The 20261-nt window shown below is 41.1% G+C and overlaps 2 protein-coding genes across 3 annotated transcripts; both read left to right on the top strand.

Annotated features, from left to right (window-relative positions):
• The first annotated feature begins 3315 nt into the window (after positions 1–3315).
• On the top strand, positions 3316–12863 carry si:ch211-261d7.6 (zinc finger protein 91). Of its 2 annotated transcripts, none has more exons than XM_053622465.1 (2): positions 3316–3917; positions 6567–12863. In XM_053622465.1, the coding sequence occupies exons 1-2, from the start codon at positions 3563–3565 to the stop codon at positions 10856–10858; spliced, it is 4647 nt and encodes a 1548-aa protein (XP_053478440.1). In that variant the 5' UTR covers positions 3316–3562; the 3' UTR covers positions 10859–12863. The 2 variants fall into 2 exon arrangements, with proteins under 2 accessions (XP_053478440.1, XP_053478433.1); XM_053622458.1 differs by having other exon boundaries at positions 3317–3926.
• A 3421-nt stretch (positions 12864–16284) lies between these two features.
• Positions 16285–20261, top strand: LOC128606411 (trypsin). The gene is made up of 5 exons (XM_053622523.1): positions 16285–16371; positions 16521–16683; positions 17199–17458; positions 18937–19073; positions 20000–20261. Exons 1-5 carry the CDS (start codon positions 16299–16301, stop codon positions 20147–20149), a joined length of 783 nt encoding a protein of 260 aa, XP_053478498.1. The 5' UTR covers positions 16285–16298; the 3' UTR covers positions 20150–20261.

Below are 20261 nucleotides of genomic sequence, written 5' to 3'. Positions count from 1 at the left end.
GCCAGGGAGCGAGGAACTCCGAATCACCAAGACACATATGCACCTGCCAAAATAAGGTTCCTTAAATAATCGGGTAGCTCCCACCTTATTGGTCTGCCGAAGCCATACCCGGAGCAGAGCCAATAGGATAGTTAAATCACTTATCCTGCCACATTCTACCCCCTTTTATTTGAATCGGCGTCCGGACAATGACCCAACGAACACACATCCTTGAACTATTTCGAGCTTGCATCCCATGGCCTAAAGCAAACCGAAATTCTATTAGATGTAGGGCCTGGTGCAGTGACCTCTCTCACGCCCCCCTCCTCCACGGCCCGTGGTAGATGGTACAGGTTCAAATGGTGGCATGCAGTGGCCCTCCCCGTTCTCTGCAAGGGGATGTCATCAGCACATGACCGGCCTGCCGGCAAACTATCATGCCCTGATGGTATGCGAGATACAAAACCAGGAACCCCAAGGCCCCCAGAGACTGAGGCCCCCTCATCAACACTTACCGCCTTACTCTGTGACGGAACAGGGTCCTGAGAAATAGGAACATGAGGATCTGGCCCCCGCCTTACCGAATTGGTCTCTGGTACCAACATCAGCAAATCAACATCCTCTGATACTTCTACTGACAGCACCTATTCCCCAAAAACGAGGATGTGTCGAGGCGGGAACCAGACTATCCTTCCGGAACTGGGTCTTCAAGGCAGGGCGATTAACCTTGCCCATGTCATCCACTGGTACAATGGTGTATACTACACCACTCATAGTAGTATTGCCTTCACAACCTGATACACCATTGGGCTCCACAGGTCTTGAATTTTATGACGTCCTCTAGCGCCATACTCGCGTAAATAAACTAACTGGCCCTCCTCCAGTGGTACATCACAGACGTGGGCGTCATGTTTTGTCTTCCGGCGACCAGCAGCAGCTTCCAGTCATTCCCGTGCCCCCTCAAAAGCTACCTGTAGCCTAGCCTGATGTTCCCTCATCCACTCGTGCACACTACCAACCCCTACCTCCTGGACTCGACCCAAAAGGAAGTCCACCGGAATTCGTAGCTCCTGCCTGAACATTATAAAATATGGAGATTCATCAGTCGCCTGATGAGGGGTGGTATTGTAGCAAAACAGCACCTGTGGGAGACATAAGGCCCAATCAGCCTTCTGGGACACAGGTAGGGCACGTAGAAGGTTATGCAGAGTCCTATTAAAACACTCGCACTGACCATTACCCGCTGGATGGTAAGGGGTAGTGCAAGACTTTTCAACATTATACAGGGCAAAAAGCTGCCATACCAGGGACGACTCAAAATAACGGCCCTGGTCTGAATGGATACAACCAGGAACACTGAACTTATAAAACCATTCCACCACCAAAACTTGGGCTGCTATTTCCGCCCGTTGGTCCCGTGTAGGCACCACCAAGGTGTACTTGGTGAAAATGTCTGTCATAACCAGCACATTCTCCAACCCTGAACAATTCAGCTCCAACACCGTGAAGTCTAGTGCCAATATTTCGTTTAGCCGAGAGGCCAATAGATGGCACATGAAGCTACTAGGAAAAGGCTGCATGTCCTTGGCCTCCTGGCACCGGTCACACTCTCGACACCATTGTGGACATCGGATGTCAGGCCCAGCCAATAACAACGCTGCAGCACCAACTCATTGGTGCGCTCAACTCCTTGGTGCCCATGGTCATGGTGTAATTGCGGTAAAACTTCAACCTACAATAGCAATGGCAGCACCAGCTGAAGTCCCTCTTCACCCCCATCAGAGCGAAACACCCGGCGATGTAATACTCTGTGCTGATCACACAAATGGCCCCATTGGTGTAACAAATTCACAACAGACTTGGGAAGTTGCCGGCGCTCCTCTGCACTAGGAGGCACCCCACGCCTCCAAAACATTAGGGCCTCACCAATAACAGGATCCTCTTCCTGCAGGAACTGCATATCCTCAGCTAGACTGGGCAACGCAGTAACTACTGCTTGAGAACCCAGCCCTGTCTTCCCCGCCTGCCTTACACTGGTGGGGAGCACTGTAACCGGCAGTAACACATCTAACTCACCCTGGTTTGAAGGACCCTGTCGGGAGTGAGCATCCGCATTACGGTTGCTTCTTCCTGAGCAGTACCTCAGCTCAAAATCACATGCGGCCAATTGCGTGGCCAATTGCGCATCCCACCGCTGCTCTGTTCCCCCGAGCTTGGCCGTAGTCAGTGAGGCGGTTGTTATCAGCGAAGACAACACACCTCTGCCCTAACAGGTATTCCCTAAACTTCTCAGTCATGGCCCACTTGAGCACGAAGAATTCAAACTTCATAGAGCTGTAGTTTAACATATTGCGCTCAGTGGGCCAAAGACTGCGGCGAGCATAGGCTATAGGGGCACCTTCCCCTCCTGTTCCTGAGACAGAACTGCGCCCAACCCCCATGGCTAGCATCTACCTCCAAGATAAAGGGAAGGGAGAAGTCAGCATAAGTCAATACAGGGGCAGAGGTGAGCTTACTCTTCAACCCTTCAAAACTCGCCTGACACTGCTCCATCCATGCTGCACCAAAAATTGACTCTGCCCAAGCCCTAGGCTTACAACCGGCAAACTCTGCCACCAGCCAATGAAGAGGGGCCGCCAACTTAGCAAAACCATCTACAAACTGTCGATAGTAACTGGCAAACACCAGGAACGAACGGAGTTCTGCCACCCCCTGTAGGGAACGGCCATCGAGTCACTGCCTCTATCTTGCTCAGATCTGTAGACAACCCAGCAGCAGAAATTACATGTCCCAGATAGCTTACCTCCTGCTGGAAAAACATACATTTAGCTAGTTTAGCCTTCAACCCCTCTCGCTCCAGCCACTCAAAACCACCTCTAACCGCTCCAGATGTTGGGTCACAGAAGAGGAAAACACCGCTATGTCATCCAGGTACAAAAGCCAGGACTGACACTGCTGATCCCCAAACAACCTCTCCATCAACCGCTGGAAGGTGGAAAACAGCTTATAAATCATACTAAATCATACATACTACATTTTTTACATTAAATGTAAAAATTTATTTTTGTGATGTTTAGGTGATGGATATGTTTAGGGGATAGAAAATACAGTTTGTACAGTATAAAAATCATTATGGAAATTCCCCATAAAGCATGGAAACCCAACAGTGTGTGTGTGGACCCCCGAAAGTAGCAGTAGCCACCCCCTTGTATAAAACTCTATGATAAATTATGGATGGCCACAAGAAGTTGGACACAATTCGAACACTGGTTCTGCTGAGTAGCTCAATTTTGACCAACTTTTGAGCTGTTTGGCTTCCCATACTCTAGCGCCTGTTAAAGCTGGTCTCCTGAAAAGAATGTTCCTCAGTAACCAATCCTAGCGCAGAAGGAGGGATCAGACGGAATAGCGGTGGTAAAAAGCGACAGTCCGGGTTGTTTGTTGTGCTCCTCCTCCTGGCTGTGATAATAGGTCCTTTTCCCGCGAAATGCTCTGTGCGTTTCCGTGAGAGACAGAGAGGGGAGAAGAGAAGAAGAAAAAGAATACAAGAGGAGAGGGAGAGGGCTTCGGCTTCCGGAGCAACATGGCTGCTGTTTACTCGGAGAAACAGGCCGGGCTGCGAATAAACATCGAGAATGTGTCGTCGGAAAATGAGAAAGACTCGTCCCCGGAGAACAGCACAGACTCAGCGAGCTGTGAGAAAGACTTAAGTGTAGAAAACAGCGGTGTGGGAGGCGTCGTGAGAGCCGGCAGTCCTGCACCGGAGGCCCGAGAGCACGCAGAAACTGCGGCATTCAGCGGTGCGGTTCCTGCGATCAGAATCAAAGAGGAGCCGCCCGAGGACACTGAATACGTGGCCGTGCATGTGGACGATGTCGAGGAGGAAGACTGGGACGAGCAGACCGGCAGAGGAGCACATTTCTCGGGCAGAGATGAAGGTGCCGAGGGTAATTATTGACTACCAACAAAGCAGCCGGAGGGCCACCGGAACACCGCGCGGTGCATGAGCGCCTCTCTGACCTGCTCACAGCGTAGTGCGTTAAAGTAGACATTTATGCTCTCTGCTGGATTTATACACAGCACTGGGGTTTAATACCGAACGACGTAAATAATGACGTGTAACACACACTTTCGACGTCTTTTATTAAACCAGGGCTCACGTCGACGGATTGACCGTCCTTTATAATAAATAAATGAGCTTCAGTTTGTCATGTTTTTATCAGAAAGTCGCTTCGAGGAGGGGTTTAAAGCCTTCAAGGTGTTGGCCTTTCTAGCACTTACATCCCAAATCACGTGTGTTAGGCGTTTATAAAAACACGCCTTTTCACATGTATGCACATTTGGCAGTCTCTATCGATCTAAGTATTAGGTAGACTTTTTTTCCCCACACAAAATCAAGGCGCGTCAACTGTTTGAAGGTTTCATGGCGAATGACTGGCGTTTAATCGAATGCGATGGTCTGTCCACGCGCCTGTATGCCCTCTGTGACGATGTACCGCAGTGCAGTATGGGAAGTGAAGTTTTATTTACCCTGTACGGGAGGGGTTAAAAAATATATATATATATATATATACGTGTGTCTAATCAAGTTGACTCGCAGTTTAGTCTAAAGGAAGTATTTTGCTGTTATTTTATAACGTTTATAAAAGCACAGCACGGTTGAATGCTCGATTGTGATTGGTCGGGAGGTGTGCATTGTTTCCATATAACAGGAAAGTAGTTCCGGCTCTAGGTTTAGGTTAATGCATTCGTTCTAATACCTTATTGTTGCTATAGTAACAGCCCAACCACAGGGATTTTTTATGGAAGATGCTCCACCTAATCTACAGTGCTGGAAAAAGGCTGGTTTCTTCTGTTTTTGTGTAGTATCTCTTACTAAATCGTTTTAGATCTTCAAATGAAATCCAACATAAAAACAAAGCCAGCCTGAGTAAACACACAATAGTTATTTATTTATTTTATTGAAGCAAAAAAAAAAAGTGTTATCGAACACCTGTCACCCATGTGAAAAAACTAACCCCCCCCCCCCCATAAACTTAAAATCTGGTTGTGCCACCTTTAGCAGCAATAATTGCAATGAAAAACACTACCAATAATTGGAGATCAATCTTTCACAGTGCTGTGGTGGAATTTTGGCCCACTCTTCTTTACAGAACTGCTTTAGTTCAGCCACATTGGACGGTTTTCGAGCATGAACTGCCAGGTTAAAGTCCTGCCACAGCATGTCAATTAGTTCAAGCCAAGACTTTGACTAGTCCACTCCAAAACTTTAATTTAGCTTTATTTGAGTCATTCAGAGGTGGACTTACTCCTATGCTTTGGATCATTGTCTTGCTGCATAATCCAGTTGCGCTTGGGTTTCAACTAACGGACTGAAGACCAGACATTCTCCTTTAGGATTTTCTAGTAGAGAGCAGAATTCATGTTTCCCTCAGTTATTGCACGTTGCCCAGGCCCTGAAGCAGCAAAGCATCCCCACACCATCTCACTTCCACCACCATGCTTGAACGTAGACATGATGTCCTTTTTGTGGAATTCTGTGTCTGGTTTACACCAGATGTAACGGGATCCCTGTCTTCCAAACAGTTCCACTTTTGACTCATCAGTCCACAGAAAATTCTCATCCTCAAACCTTTTTGAGGTTTTTTTTTTTTTTTTTTTAATGCAAAATTCAAGCCTTAATGTTGTTCTGGGTTATCAGTGGTTTTCACTTCACGACTCTTCCATGAATACCATTTTTGCCCAGTGTCTTTCTGATAGTGAAGTCATGAACCGTGACCTGGTTGAACCCCAGTCCAGCTGAACTCCATTATGAATGCAGTTTCATAGATGTAGGGAATTAGTAACTACAGGGGCAAATACATTTCCAGACAGGCCCAGTTGGTATTGGATAACTTTTTGCTTCAATGAATAACATTTATCGTTTAAAAACTTTGTTTACTCGGATTGCCTTTGTTTTTTCTTCGATTTTGTTTTCATTTCTAAAACAAATTTCTAAATTTAGTATGAGATGTACACAAAAACAGAAGAAATCAGGATGGGGCAAATACTTCTTCACAGCATTGTAGAGGTAATAAATGGGTTTTAAAAAACATCGTTTAACAAAGTAAAACTTAAACCATGTTACCATGTTAATTCTGTTTTTAGGAGCCATTTATTTAACATTTATTATACGTACTTTGTAACAGTCAACGTGTTCTCACCTGTGAGTCTTCAGGCAGAGGAGTTTGTGGTTTCTTGGTAAGATAACAGGCTGAGAGAGAGAGAGAGAGAGAGAGAGAGAGAGGGGGGGAGGCTGGTGAGGGAATTACTTTATTGCAGCTATAATGCAAGTGAGAACAGGAACTGTACCGGACATGTTATTCCTTACTTAATTCTTAGAGCTAATATTTTCTTCTTTTTTTGCCATTTTGTTGAGTTATTTATATTTCTTTTAAATAAACCAGTATCTGCAGTACATATGTTTTTATTTTATTTTAAATAAAGTGCTTCCTAATACTTTGTTTTGGGCATGAGGTTTAATTCTTTTCCATTTCCTCTGAAACAGAACTCTTCCTGACCTGCCATTTCCCTTTTTCTATTTTTAGGGGATTGGCCATTTTGCTGTGAAGAAAAGAGTGAGGCCTTTGGGAACAAGGAGGCATACACAGAGCATCGCCGGGAGCACACCCACGACGGCCCCATAGTCTGTCTGGACACTGACTCCCAGTGGGACAATCTGCTCGTCTCCACAGACGGAGGTCATCAAACCTTATGCTGTGCACTGTGTGGTTGCAAATTTTCAAACTCGAGAGAGTTTTTTACTCACCAGCTTAAACACCGTAATGACATCATTAAACAGGAATCGATTTTGGAGACTGGTGAGGGTTTATCAAAACAGAGAGTTTTTGAGTGCAAAGACTGTGGTAAGACGTACGCATCAATTGGCCAATGCCTTAATCATCAGCGTTCACACAAGCAGGCCTCAAAATCGGTTTTCCATCAGTTGGATCATTTAAAGAAAAAGTCCTTTCAGTGTCCCACCTGTGGCCGCTCTTACTCTCGTGCATCGGCTCTTGATGCACATCGCCGTTGCCACGAGGAGAAGTTGTTTAAGTCAAGAAACAGCGAAGGCGAGAAAAACCTAGCTGATGAAGTTGCAATTAAAACTGAAGACACCGCTGACACAAGTTCTGAACAGCTAGAGGAGTCGCCAAAAAAACATTTTGAGTGCTTGGACTGCGGAAAATCTTTTCGCACTATGTGCGGCCTTGGGACACACCAGAGATTCTCTGTCAACTGTTCAAGCACTACAGTTAAGGTGCGCGTCAAGCGTTCGTTTGACTGCACCGAATGTGGAAAGACTTTTCACCGTCCTATGGCAATGGCATGCCATCAACGTTGGCATAAAAGAAAAGAGCAGTTCCAAGGTAATGACCAGCCACTTCAGTGTAAGGAATGTGGCAAGGTTTTTACTTCATTAACATTCTACAATAAACACCAGCGAATGGTTCATAGTAAAGAGATGCCAGCCAAGAGTTTCCTGCATCAAGTCTTTCAGCTCCAGAAGAAGGCTTTTGAATGCCAGGAATGTGGTCGTCGGTTTTCTCGCGCTTCTGCATTGCATTCACATCAGCTCTGTCACACCGATGTTTTTGGTGAGATTATGGAAGGGAGTTCTCAAAAGTCCAGTTCAGAACAAACAATTGTCTCCGACCAGAACAACCAAGACAAGGCTGCAGATTTTGCTGGAGCCACAGTGTATTCACAAAATGTAGTGCAAACCAATGTTTTAGTAAAAGAATTGAGGCGTGACGGAACATTTTGCACAGAAGGTCATAAAGTAGATGATTTTAAACCGCTCAACATAGCAGCTTCTGACAGTCATAGACGTGACCATGGCTCCCAACAAAACCCTGATCTTGAATTGGTGTGCGAATCAGACCAGGAGGAGAAAGACTTTAACTTGAACCCATGCAAAGAAACCGTGCTCTCTTCTCAGCCTGGAGATCTAGAGATCGATGTTGTACAGATAGGCTGTGTGAATTTCAGTGAGGGATTAGGGAAGGCAGAGATAGACCAGAGTCCTTCGCAAGAGGCTAAGAAGTATGAATGCTCAGAGTGTAATCGGACATTTGATAAGGCAGTTTCTTTGCGCTGTCACATGTTATGGCACAGAGGAGGAATGGGGAAAAAGTCACGTTACTGGAGAAAAATTCACACCACAAATCCCAAAAGGAAAGCTTTAATCAAATGTGAGATTTGTGGCCATGAAAGTTTCACCAAGGCTTCTCACTACGTTCATCTGGGAAAACACGAAGACAGAAAACCCTACAAGTCTATTATGTATCAGCTTGCAAATCTGCAGAAAAACGGCTTCAAATGTGACCTATGCGGAATGCAATTTTCTCGTCTGTCTGCTCTGCAGTCTCATCAGCAGCATCACAACAAACGGAAGAAACCTTATGAATGCTTACAGTGTGACAAAAGCTATTCAAACCTCAGTACTCTTAGCAACCATCGGAAAGTTTGCAGTGGTAAGGAACCTCTTAAAACCAGTGACGAGGACAGAAAGACGGAGCAGTTTAATCCAAGTAAGACACTATTGGGTCCCAAAGTTCATCACTGTAAAAAATGTGGGAAAGGATTCTGGTCTATGGGAGCCCTCTTTCATCATAAACAGTATCATCCGCAGTGTGCCGACATTAACACTAGCAGTTCAGGAGCCACCCTTACCTCTGAAAATGGACATGCAAGACGCAAGAGGCGAGGTCATAAGAGGGTTATGATGAGTAGTCACAATCATAAACCTCACGTAATGTCTGATCGCATCAAATCCAAATTGTATAAATGTGATGTTTGCGATAAATCCTATCGTGTTATAGGCTGCTTTCTTAAACATAAGCTTCTCCACCAAAACCAAGGTATCCCACCTCCAGTAAAGTCGTTTGACTATCAGGTTGAACAACTGCAAAAGAACATGTATAGTTGTCCTGACTGTGGAAAAAACTTTTCTCGTGCCATGGCACTTCAGTTCCATATGAGAAGTCATGGCTATGAAACAGGCCTTCCAATGGAACAAGCAATGCTGTCCACCAAGTCTGATGGGCTTCAGTGCCCAATCTGCCATGCTGTTTTCAACTGTGAGTCGTCACTAGAAATTCATCAAAAACACTGCTCAACAGCCAAAGGGACAGACGTGGACATGTGTCGAGAAGCGGAACGGGACAATCTTGGTGCATCTAAAGAAAATAATGTTCAAAAACAGACGCATGCAGATGTAAAAGACATGTCTGAAAAAGAACTCAAAATACCATCCTTTACATCTGACATGAAATATGCATGTGATGACTGTGGCAGAAGCTTTTCTGTTGTAGGTGCACTTAACTTTCATAAGAGAATTCACCGTAAATCTCCCATTTCCATGGAGTCACAGTCTGAATGTGTAAATGTGTCGCCCAGCAAACCTGAAGAACCAACAGCCAAGGCTCCATTTTTCTGTACAGAATGTGGGAGGAAATTTTCTACTAATTCTGCCCTCGGTACACACCGGAGATGGCATAAAGACAAGAAATTGGCCAAATTTATATTAAAGAGTAGTAAAATGTCAAGGAAAAATATGGAGAATGGTCCTTTTTTATGTAACTTGTGTGGGAAGGGATTCTTCTATCTATGTGTTCTCCGTCGGCACCAGAAATATCATCCACCGATTGTGGCCCAGCCTGACCCAGAAGTAAATCTTAAAATGACTGATCTCCTCAGCAATGCTTCTCCAAAGAGCAGCTTAGACTGCCCAGACTGTGATGCATCTTTCCTTAGTGGATCTCTCTTAGCAGCCCACTTTGCCTCCCATCATGCCAAGCCACCTGTGGTTAAAGCTAAGCAACACGTACAGGAGCCCCCACTTGGTGTACAAGTGTCAGATAATCCTATTATACCAATCAGAAGCTCACCCACAGCTGCCATGTTGGCAGTTGGAGGAGACAAACCAAAGATAAAATACCACTGCCTCCAGTGTAACAAGAAATTTGTAAATGCAAGAGGTCTTCGTGCACACAAATGGCAGAAGCACAGGAAGACCAGAGGGCGACCACCAGCAAGCATGAATGGAGGCATAAAACCTTTTCCTTGCTCGTGGTGTGATAAGCGCTATAGATCACAAGGAGCCCTACAGAACCATGTACGGTCCTGCACTGCAAATAACAACAGAAACCTGAAACAACCACATAAACCAGACGTAGTGAAGGAGCCGCCATTACAGCATAGGGCTTTAGAGTCCGGTGCAAAGTGCCTCTTCAAATGTAATAAATGTGGTAAAGCGTTTCCCACTGAAAAGCAATTGGATGCTCATAAAGAAGCCACAAAGACACGCCCTCACTGTTGTGCGCTATGCTGTCGTGGCTATTGGACTGAATCTCAGCTACAGCAGCATCTCATTTGGCACGATGAAGTACGGCGACGTCTCCCAGCTGATCTTCGTTACAGGCTTAACAGCTCTGTAGTGTCAGGTTCTTCAGCTAAACTCCTGGTCTCAAGCACAAACCTGGTATCCCCAGCGAAACTACCTTCGACTGGTGTTAATTTGCAGATGGACAAAAATTACAAATGTCACCAATGCAGCAAAATGTTTCTTTCCCCACATGCACTCAAGGAGCACCAGGCTCTCCACAAGAGTGAGGAGCCTTATCTTTGCTCTCTTTGTCCAAAGACATTTGCCGAGATCCGAGATCTCATTGATCATCACCAGGAGTGTTTGGGTCATGAAGAATTAGGAGCCACTCCTTTACCTGCTTCTCCTCGAGATACAGAGAGCCTGACATGCATTGAGTGTGGGATTTCTTTCAATCAGGAAACAGACTTGCATCAGCATTACATTGATCATGCACGTGGAGAGTTCTGAGTTCTGATTAATTGAAGTTTAATTAGCCTGAGGTAGTTTGCTCACAAATTTCCTTTACTCTGTTTTTGGTTGTTTTGGGGTTTGTTTGGTTTTTTTTTAAATGCAGAAAAATTAATTACAGTAGTTCTAGTGTGTGCAGATGAATTGGCTCCATTAGATGCTATATAATACCACTATAATAGCCTGTTATGTGACATTTGCTGCACTTAAAACAATAGTCATCACTGCAGAGATTTTATACACATGCTCAGTTTTCAGAATGCGAAGTAGTGACAGTGAAAAATAGTTGTAATCAAGCATTTTCAAGCTTTACTGATGATTTAATGATAATTTTGAAAGAAAAAGAAGCCTGTTCTACAGGAGAAGCCTGTCCTTGTAAATGTTTGAATGCTGTTGCTTACTTTAGTTATTCAGCAATATGACTCATTGTGATATTAAATAAGTAGAGATATTATATATCCAAAATGTAGTCTATGGTGATTTTTTTTTTGTATTATTATTAAACCTCGTGGCATTTTAACTGAATTAAAGGTGATGCAGTGTGTAACAGCAATGTTTGGAATTAACGTATGGAATTTGCCCCTTTATTTAGATGTGAATATACAGCTCTGTGCAAAGGTTTTAGGCACGTGTGAAGAAATGCTGTAGAGCAAAGATGTCTTCAACATATTGTAAAGAGTAGTAAATGAAAAAAGAAAGTCAGTATTTAGTGTGACAAAAAATAAAAAGAGTAGTCTCCGGTACAATTTGTGCAGTTTTAGAAGGAAATGAGCTGTAAGTTTTATTGAGCATCATGCAGAACGGGATACGGTTCTTCTGGGGACTTGGACTGTCGTATTTGTGTCTTATTTTTTGCAGCAAAACCCAACAGTGTTCGTTTGTGTTTTTTGTCTGAAAACTGGTCTCTTGCGTAATATGCTGCTTTCTTTAATGACATACAAACATTTTCTGTAATATTTAATTTTGTGCTAGAAAACTAATGGTTGGGAATCTAACGTTTTTGTACCGATTTGATAATGTAGAAGTCATAAAATAAAATCTATAACAAAGTTTGTACTTAAAAAAAAATAGGATGCCTAAAACTTTTGCACAGTATTGTATATGTAAACATTTTTTGGTCACCTACATGCACTGGTGGTCTTGTCATCTACTGTATATAATTAATTGTTTTCACCAGTTTTTATGTGTTGATATTCGTCCTCGAGATTAATCAGAATTAACCTTGACTCAGCCAGACTGGTGATAACAAATAATAAATGCATTTTGACTAGTTTGAATTAAATGCAGTTCAGTGGATATTTAACATTTGGATTTCATTATGATGAAATGTTTTGACCCCTTTTATGGAAAATTTGGCTGGACCTTCAAGGACTCCTCATGTGAATTTAACAGGTGGCTCATGTCTTTCGAGCAACTTCTTTTAAATAAATAAATAAATGACTAAAAATAGCATAGTGTTTCGCAGAGGTTGTAATTAATTTGCGTTTGTGCTGTGCATAGTAGCATATGCTCATAGTTTTCCACATGTGTCCCTACTCATGGACAGTTATTTTCCAATAGCAATGCTTTTTATTGTTTGTAGCTGTGTTTTCTCTGTGGTAAAACTCTTGACAGTACAAACCCAAATCATGTGTGTAGTGTGTTTAATGATTATACCTTAAAGCCCGAACCTATTTATTCAGAAATGCTTTTAAATTACTCACTGCTTAATAACTTTTATACATTGGTTTCTTGTCCAGTATGTTTATCGTTTGCCGTGAGGAAGCATTTAAAATGAATGTAGATATGACTGCGATTCACATATTGTATCTTTTCTTAGTGTTTTACCTGTATGTATTTAGACCTGATTTTTCCCCCTCTGACAATGTTGAATGACGTTAGAACAGACATCTCTTACAGAGGCAGGTTGTCTTTGTTGGAAAGGAATTCTGCTGTAATTATGTGTAGTGTATTTAAGTACATGAAATGATTCTACGAAGATGAGTGAATAAACCTCTGAATATGCAACTTGTTTTATGGTGCACACTTTCACATGAAAACAAACAGTAGGCAATATGAGTGACTGAGTACAAAAATGGTTTAGATAAGTTTTACTAATGGAAAATGTCATTCCAATGAATCTCAGTGGTTTACTAATTTGTTTAATTAGAGGTATTCCCCTTCCCAACCTCCTACCCCTCTCAAATTTTCCTCTCCAGTAAAACTGAACAGCATGAGATGCCAGTACTGCAGGCAGCAGTTTACTCACTGGGAAGCATTCAAAGTCTACATGCAAAATCATGTAGCGGTGGAGGTCAATTTAGTGAGGGAAAGCAAAAAATTCTGCTCTGGATTTAGTTAAGAATGTTAATAACAAGCGAATGGAGGTGAGCCACATAGATGAGTGCTTTTTTTTTTAAATAGTAAAACTCAAACCTTTCAAAATTATTGCTGTTGCTACACTATATGGCCAAAAGTATGTGGACACCTGATCATCACACACATACAGTGGGAGAAACAAGTGTAGAGCATGTCAACATTTTTCTCAGTAAATATATTTCCAATGAGGTTGTTCACATGAAATTTTCACAGACATCAGTATTAACTCAAGAAATCGGGAAATATAAAGAATTCACAACATTAAAGTCCATAAATAAAGTTATGTGTAATAAAGTGGAATGACAGGAAAAAGTGTTGAACACGCTAAGACAAAGCAGTTCTCCAAGACAAGGTAAGGCAAGGAACCAGCTGAAATCTGTAAATAATTATATCCCCTATCTGCAAATTAATTAAATTAAATTAACTTGATGGTCTATATAAAGGCTTTTCGTTACCAAGGTGTCACACAAGAAGCATCTCATGATGGGTAAAAGCAAAGAGCTCTCCCAAGACCTTTGGAACCTTATTGTTGTGAAATATGGAATCTCTTAATGTTGATAAGGCCAAAGAGGTGATTGTGGACTTCAGGAGAACTTGCGTGGGCCACTCACCACTTCACATCAATGGAATAATTGTGGAAAGAGTCAAAAGTTTCTTGGTGTGCACATGACCGAGGACCTCTCCTGGACTCTCAACACCACTTGCATAGCCAAGAAGGCTCAGCAGCATCTCCATTTTTATAGAGACTGAAGAGAGCCAACCTCCCCCTCCCTTCTTCACCACCTTCCTCAGAGGGTCAATTGAGGGTTTCCTGACCAGTCGTCTCACTGTTTGGTATGGGAACTGCACAGTCTCAGACTGTAAAACCCTACAGCGAATTGTGAGAACAGCTAAAAAGATCATCTGGGTCTCTCTACCCACCACTGTCACCTCGGACAATAACCGCTGCATCCATAAAACCACCAGCATTGAGGACAAACCCTCTCACATCCATGCCATCACCACTACCAGACTCTGCAATCATTTTGTTCCTGAGGCACTAAGATTGATCAACACCTTGCTGCCTCCCATTGTTCACCTGAACTAGTAACCCAGTATGATTCAATACCAGTTCTAGAAGAAGCAAAGTGCAGAGTAGAGGTGTAAGAGCCAGAGTAAGTTTTTTATATATAAATATTTTTTTATAGGGGTCAGTTAGGTGTTCACGGAAGAGGTGGGTCTTTAGCTGTTTCCTGAAGATAGTGACAGATTCTGCTGTCTAGAATGAGGTTGGAAGTTCATTCCACCAATGAGACACTGAGGGACAGATAGTGTGAAGGTTCTGGAAAGGGACATTGAGCCACTCTGAGTAGGCACCACTAAGCGTTGGTCACATAGTCCACAAAACAAGATAATAGCTGCATTTATTTAGTAACACCTACTTTTCCAGCCTTTTGTTGCCCCGTCCCAACTTTTTTTTAGACATGTTGCCGCCATCAAATTCAAAATTACCTTATTTTTTTCTTAAAATGGTACATTTACTCAGTTTAAACACTTGATATGTTTCCTGTTTTCTGTTGTGAATAAAATATGGGTTTATGAGATTTGCAAATCATTGCGTTTGTTTTTATTTACATTTTACACAGCGTCCCAACTTATTTGGAATTGTGGTTGTACTTCATATGATGATGTCATAATGAAGTGCTTGTTTTCATTCACTTGACCAAACATTATGTACAGATAGATATTTACAATATTTAGCCTTTGATTACATGTAGGATTTGCATAGGGTTAGATATGGGTTATAGTTTGTATTAAATTATGTTATTGTTATTGTTTTGTTTAATTATTTTTCATTTAGTACTGCCCTTCAGAAGCTGCATAAGATATTTTACATGTTTCCCAGGAGACAAAATAATGACAATTTACACCGATCATTCTGTTCAAAAGTTTACACCCCCTGCCTCTTAATGTATCGTGTTACCTTCTTGAGCATCAGTGAATGTTTGCACCTTTTGTAATGGTCGTGTACGAGTCCCTCAGTTGTCCGCAAAGATGATTCTAAACATCATATAGTCACTGTTGGAAAGGGGTCAAATATACAGTAGATGCTGGAAAAGTAAAGAATGTGCAGGACTTGTAGGATTTTTGTGAAGAACCATGGGCAGTTTAACTGCTCAGGACAAACACAGGACTCATGAACAACTCTCACAAAATATAAACAGTCGTTGATCATCCAGGTAAAGACACACAGTATTAAGAATCAAGCGTATGTAAACTTTTGAACTGGTTCATTTGTCTAAATTCGGTTATTATTGTGACTTTTGGACTATATGGAAACATCTGTTATGTGAAATAGCTTATTTAGTGCAGTACTATATAAAAAAAATAAAATTCAATTTTAATGATGCCTCTTTTTTTTTTTTTTTTTTTTTTGCAGATTCTGCAAGGGGTATGTAAATTTATGAGCACAACTGTATAAACTGGATTATTAACATTTGTAAAATTTTTTTTTTTTTTAAATCTAAAGCAGAAAATCCATTACTGGCATTAAGCAAAATGACATTAAAATGATCCGAGCTTAATAAGATCAGCCCTGAGCTTGGGTTACTGTCTGTGTGAACTGTCACATGTTCACCACATATCCACACAGGTTTCTTCACACCTCCCCAAAACATGTGGATCAAGTGGAGCAGCTGTAGTTGCCCTGCAAGGACTAAAATACCCAAGAGTAAATTAATTTGAAAAATATATGTGCCTTGGTATTACAAAGATTGTACATTTTTTTTCCAGGTTAGTCTAAGCAAAACACAAGCCAGTCAATTTATTTTCATTCTTGACTTGTGTAGGAATAATCATTTTCCATGCTTTTCCAAGGTTTCTGTATTTTATCTGTTTGAGTAGATTATATTAAGCAATCTCTGTGTGTGTAACCTTAAAGTAGTCATGTTTTTGAAAGTTCCACTTGATAAGATAGACTGAACAGGTGGTAGCTTTCAGTTCAAGAATATTTTGCTAAATTTTACTGGCTGTTCTGAGGGCAATGCTCCATGACATCACACGTAGATATTAACATATATATACACCCAGTCTGTAGTTTGTCATGCCCATTTTGGTTTTAATTGTACCAGTGGTAATGAGGCTCACTGTAACTGTTTTGCTGCTGGTGTTTGTGCGTAAGTGGGAGATCTTTTATTTCTTACTCAAGAGACTTGTAGTGACTCACCTGAAATTATATCTAGTTTTGTGTGTCAGTTACTGAAATAATGATTTGACAAGATTATATTTTGTTAGAGTATATTCTGTTGAAATGTCTGCGAATTAGACCATAGCAGAGCCGATGATGATAAGATCATCGGGGGTTATGAGTGTACACCTCACTCGCAGCCCTGGCAGATTTATCTAACCTATGATGATGGACAGCGCTGGTGTGGAGCATCCTTGATTAACAGCAGATGGGCCGTGTCTGCCGCTCACTGTTACGTTCCGTGAGTATCTCTCAGCGCTTTTTCTGTTTTCTCAGTTGGAGAACATCAGCAAACATGCTGACTGATCGAAATTTAAACGTACTGAACCGTAATAACTGAAGCCATGATTTTAATATCAGAGATAAAAACTGATAAAGTAGTTGGTGCTTCCTTTGCAGGCACAAATATTTCTTCCAAGCACACTGCGCACATGAATACCAAGATTATTGATATCCTACTAAATTAACAGCATATTGAAGTCTAACAATGTTGCTTAAAATAACAGCCTCAAAAATGACCACAGAACTACATTTATATCAATAAATACTCTACTAGTGATTATGTATTTTAATGACAACTTTTAGATTTATTGATTATTATTATTGAGATTTATTGAAAATATATATATATATATATATATATATATATATATATATATATATATATATATATGTATTTCATCTGCAATACAAAAATAATGCAACATAATTGTTTAAAAAAAAGCAGTTACTGTATTTGAAAAATTCCATTCAAAGGGCTCATCGTCTTGCTCTTCACCTGGGAGAACACAATGTGTTCACTGACGAAGGCACGGAGCAGAGAATTTGGGCTGAGAAAGTCATACCACATCCAAACTATAATGACAATACACACGACAATGACTTCATGCTGATCAAACTGAGCCAGCCTGCAGTTTTTAACCAGTATGTGCAGCCTATACCTCTGGCGTCCTCTTGTACCGTGGCAGGGGAGGAGTGCTTGGTGTCTGGATGGGGAAATCAGATCAACACTGGAGGTAAGGCAACAATAATGCAAAATAGATGTGTAAAAGTTCACAGTGTGATAGCCTTAATAATCTAACCTATGGTTTGTGCAATATCACAGGATCAGCTCATCATTAGAGTGGAATTCCAATTAGAAAATCATTTTAGTGCCACTAACAGGATTAGTAGCACTGTTACGAGGAACACTCAGTCGACAGTAGTTTATGAAAACTACTAGTTTATTAACTTATGTGTTTTCACTTATTTATTGCTGCTGTTGGTCGTAAGTTCACGTACACCTTGCAGAATCTGCAAAATGTTAATAATTTTTTTTTTTTTTAAAAAGAGGTAGCAAAAAAATTGCATTTAGTTTTTTATTTAGTGCTGCCCTGAATAAGATATTTCACATAACAGATGTTTACATATAGTCCACAAGACACAATAATAACTGAATTTACACAAAAGAACCAGTTCCAAAGTTTACATACGCTTGATTCTTAATACTGTGTGTTGTTACCTGGATGATCCACAGCTGTGTTTATGTTTTGTGAGAGTTGTTCATGAGTCCCTTGTTTATCCTGAGCAGTTAAACTGCCCGCTGTTCTTCAGAAAAATTCTCCAGGTCCTGCACATTCTTTGCTTTTCCAGCAGCTCCTGCATATTTGACCCCTTTCCAACAGCGATGGTCAAGAAGGCAACACGATACATTAAGAGCCGAGGGGATGTAAACTTTTGAACAGGATGTTTGTTGTAAAATGTTATGATTTTGTTTAAATATTTTAGTATTTCATTTAATACCCCCTTCAGAAGCTACATAAAATATCTACATGTTTCCCAGAAGACAAAATAATAATAATTTACACCAATCATCCTGTTCAAAAGTTTACACCCCCCCATTCTCAAGTTGCCTTCTTGTGAATCAGTGAATGTTTACATCTTTTGTAATAGTCGTGTACGGGTCCCTCAGTTGTCCTCAGTTTGAAGAGATGGATCTCGACATCATATAGTCACTGCTGGAATGGGGTCAAATATGCAGAAGATGCTGGAAAAGAAAAGAATGTGCAGGACCTGTAGGATTTTTCTGAAGAACAGTGGGCAGTTTAACTGCTCAGGACAAACAAGGGACTCATGAAACAAGGGACTCATCCACTATCACAAAACATAAAAACAGTCGTTGATCATCTAGGTAAAGACACACAGTATTAAGAATCAAGGGTATGTAAACTTTTGAACTGGTTGATTTGTGTAAATTCAGTTATTATTGTGTCTTGTGGACTATATGTAAACATCTGTTATGTGAAATATCTTATTCAGGGCAGCATTAAATAAAACAACTAAATTCAGTTTTTATGATTCCATGATTTTTCTAAAAAATTATTAACATTTTGCAGATTTTGTAAGGGGTCTATAAACTTATGACCTCAGTTGTACAGAGTCAACAATGGTGAAGTAATGCTGCGTTTAGCTAAACATTAAATCAGTTGATCATGACTTTTATAATCTTTTCCAGTGATTTATGCGTCCGTTCTGCAATGCCTGAATGTGCCTGTACTCTCCCGCTCAAAATGCGAGGCGTCCTATGGTTCCAAAATCACTAGTAACATGTTCTGTGCTGGGTACTTGGAAGGAGGCAAAGATTCATGCCAGGTAAAATCGCAATAGTACTGCAAGATTTTATTTCATTCTAACCCACTTTAATGTATTCTGTTTTGTATTTGTTCTGTTTGCTAATTAGAAATGGATGTTGACCCATGATATCTCTTGAGTTATGTAATAAAACAATTTATTTGAATGTAAAAACCTAATATACTTCCAAATAAATGAGTAGTTTCATGTTAGATAGTTTTGCTGTTGCATTTCAAGGAAACTGATTTTAATGAATTAACTATTAGCCTTTAGAATGGCAAAACAGACAAGCATTTGCCCTGTTGCCAGGAGAACTGTGGTTGGGAGTCTAAAAGAGTCAAATTGGCTGTGCAGTCTGGGTGAGAGGGATGGCATTACATTATGAATGGATGGGTGAATGAATAAGGGAACTGATTAATTAATTAACCAGTTCATTCATTCATTCATTCATTCATTCATACACCTTCTTCACATTGTTTATTTTATTATTTTTATCCCATTTCCCAACAATTTTTTCATTTGCCAATTCCCACCCAATAGGCCACAAGACATGTACCAACCAGGGAGGGTGAAGGCTAGCACTTGAAGCCAGCCACCACATCTTCTTGAACTGGTGCTCCACTGCTGTATCACAGAAGTTGAACATACTAGGAGGAAACTTCCCTCTTACACATACATGGGCTTACACACCCATAATTGTCTAGCGTCACTGTAAGTGACAAGGGAGAGAGTAATGCTGTAATGCCATCCCTCCCACCCAATTTTGAGTATTTAGACTCCCAGCCATGTTCTCCCTGTTCTCTCTGTTATGCCTCCAATAATTTTATTTGGAAACAGATTCTTCCACGCTCTTTTTTGTTTATGATATACAAAATATACATACACTGCACTACAGATTCATTTACAGATGTATTGCTCTCATTCATTTCTTTTGTACCTCATTCCAGGGTGACTCTGGTGGTCCTGTTGTATGCAATGGGCAGCTGAAGGGCGTCGTGTCCTGGGGCTATGGATGTGCTCTCGCTGGCTTACCTGGTGTTTATGCTGAAGTGTGTCGCTACATTGACTGGGTCAATACCATCATAGCTACCAACTAAGAAAGAAAATGATACTTCAAGCACCGTGAAATGTAAAACTTTGCTTTATGTTATAAATCTGATCATGCTGATCATACTGTCTGGTGTCAACCAGAACTGGATTTAATTTTGA

Source organism: Ictalurus furcatus, chromosome 1, assembly GCF_023375685.1.
Source record: "Ictalurus furcatus strain D&B chromosome 1, Billie_1.0, whole genome shotgun sequence".
NCBI classification, from domain to species: Eukaryota; Metazoa; Chordata; class Actinopteri; order Siluriformes; family Ictaluridae; genus Ictalurus; species Ictalurus furcatus.
The sequence above is the reverse complement of the archived record's forward strand: the minus strand, read 5'-3'. Positions and strand labels throughout refer to the sequence as shown.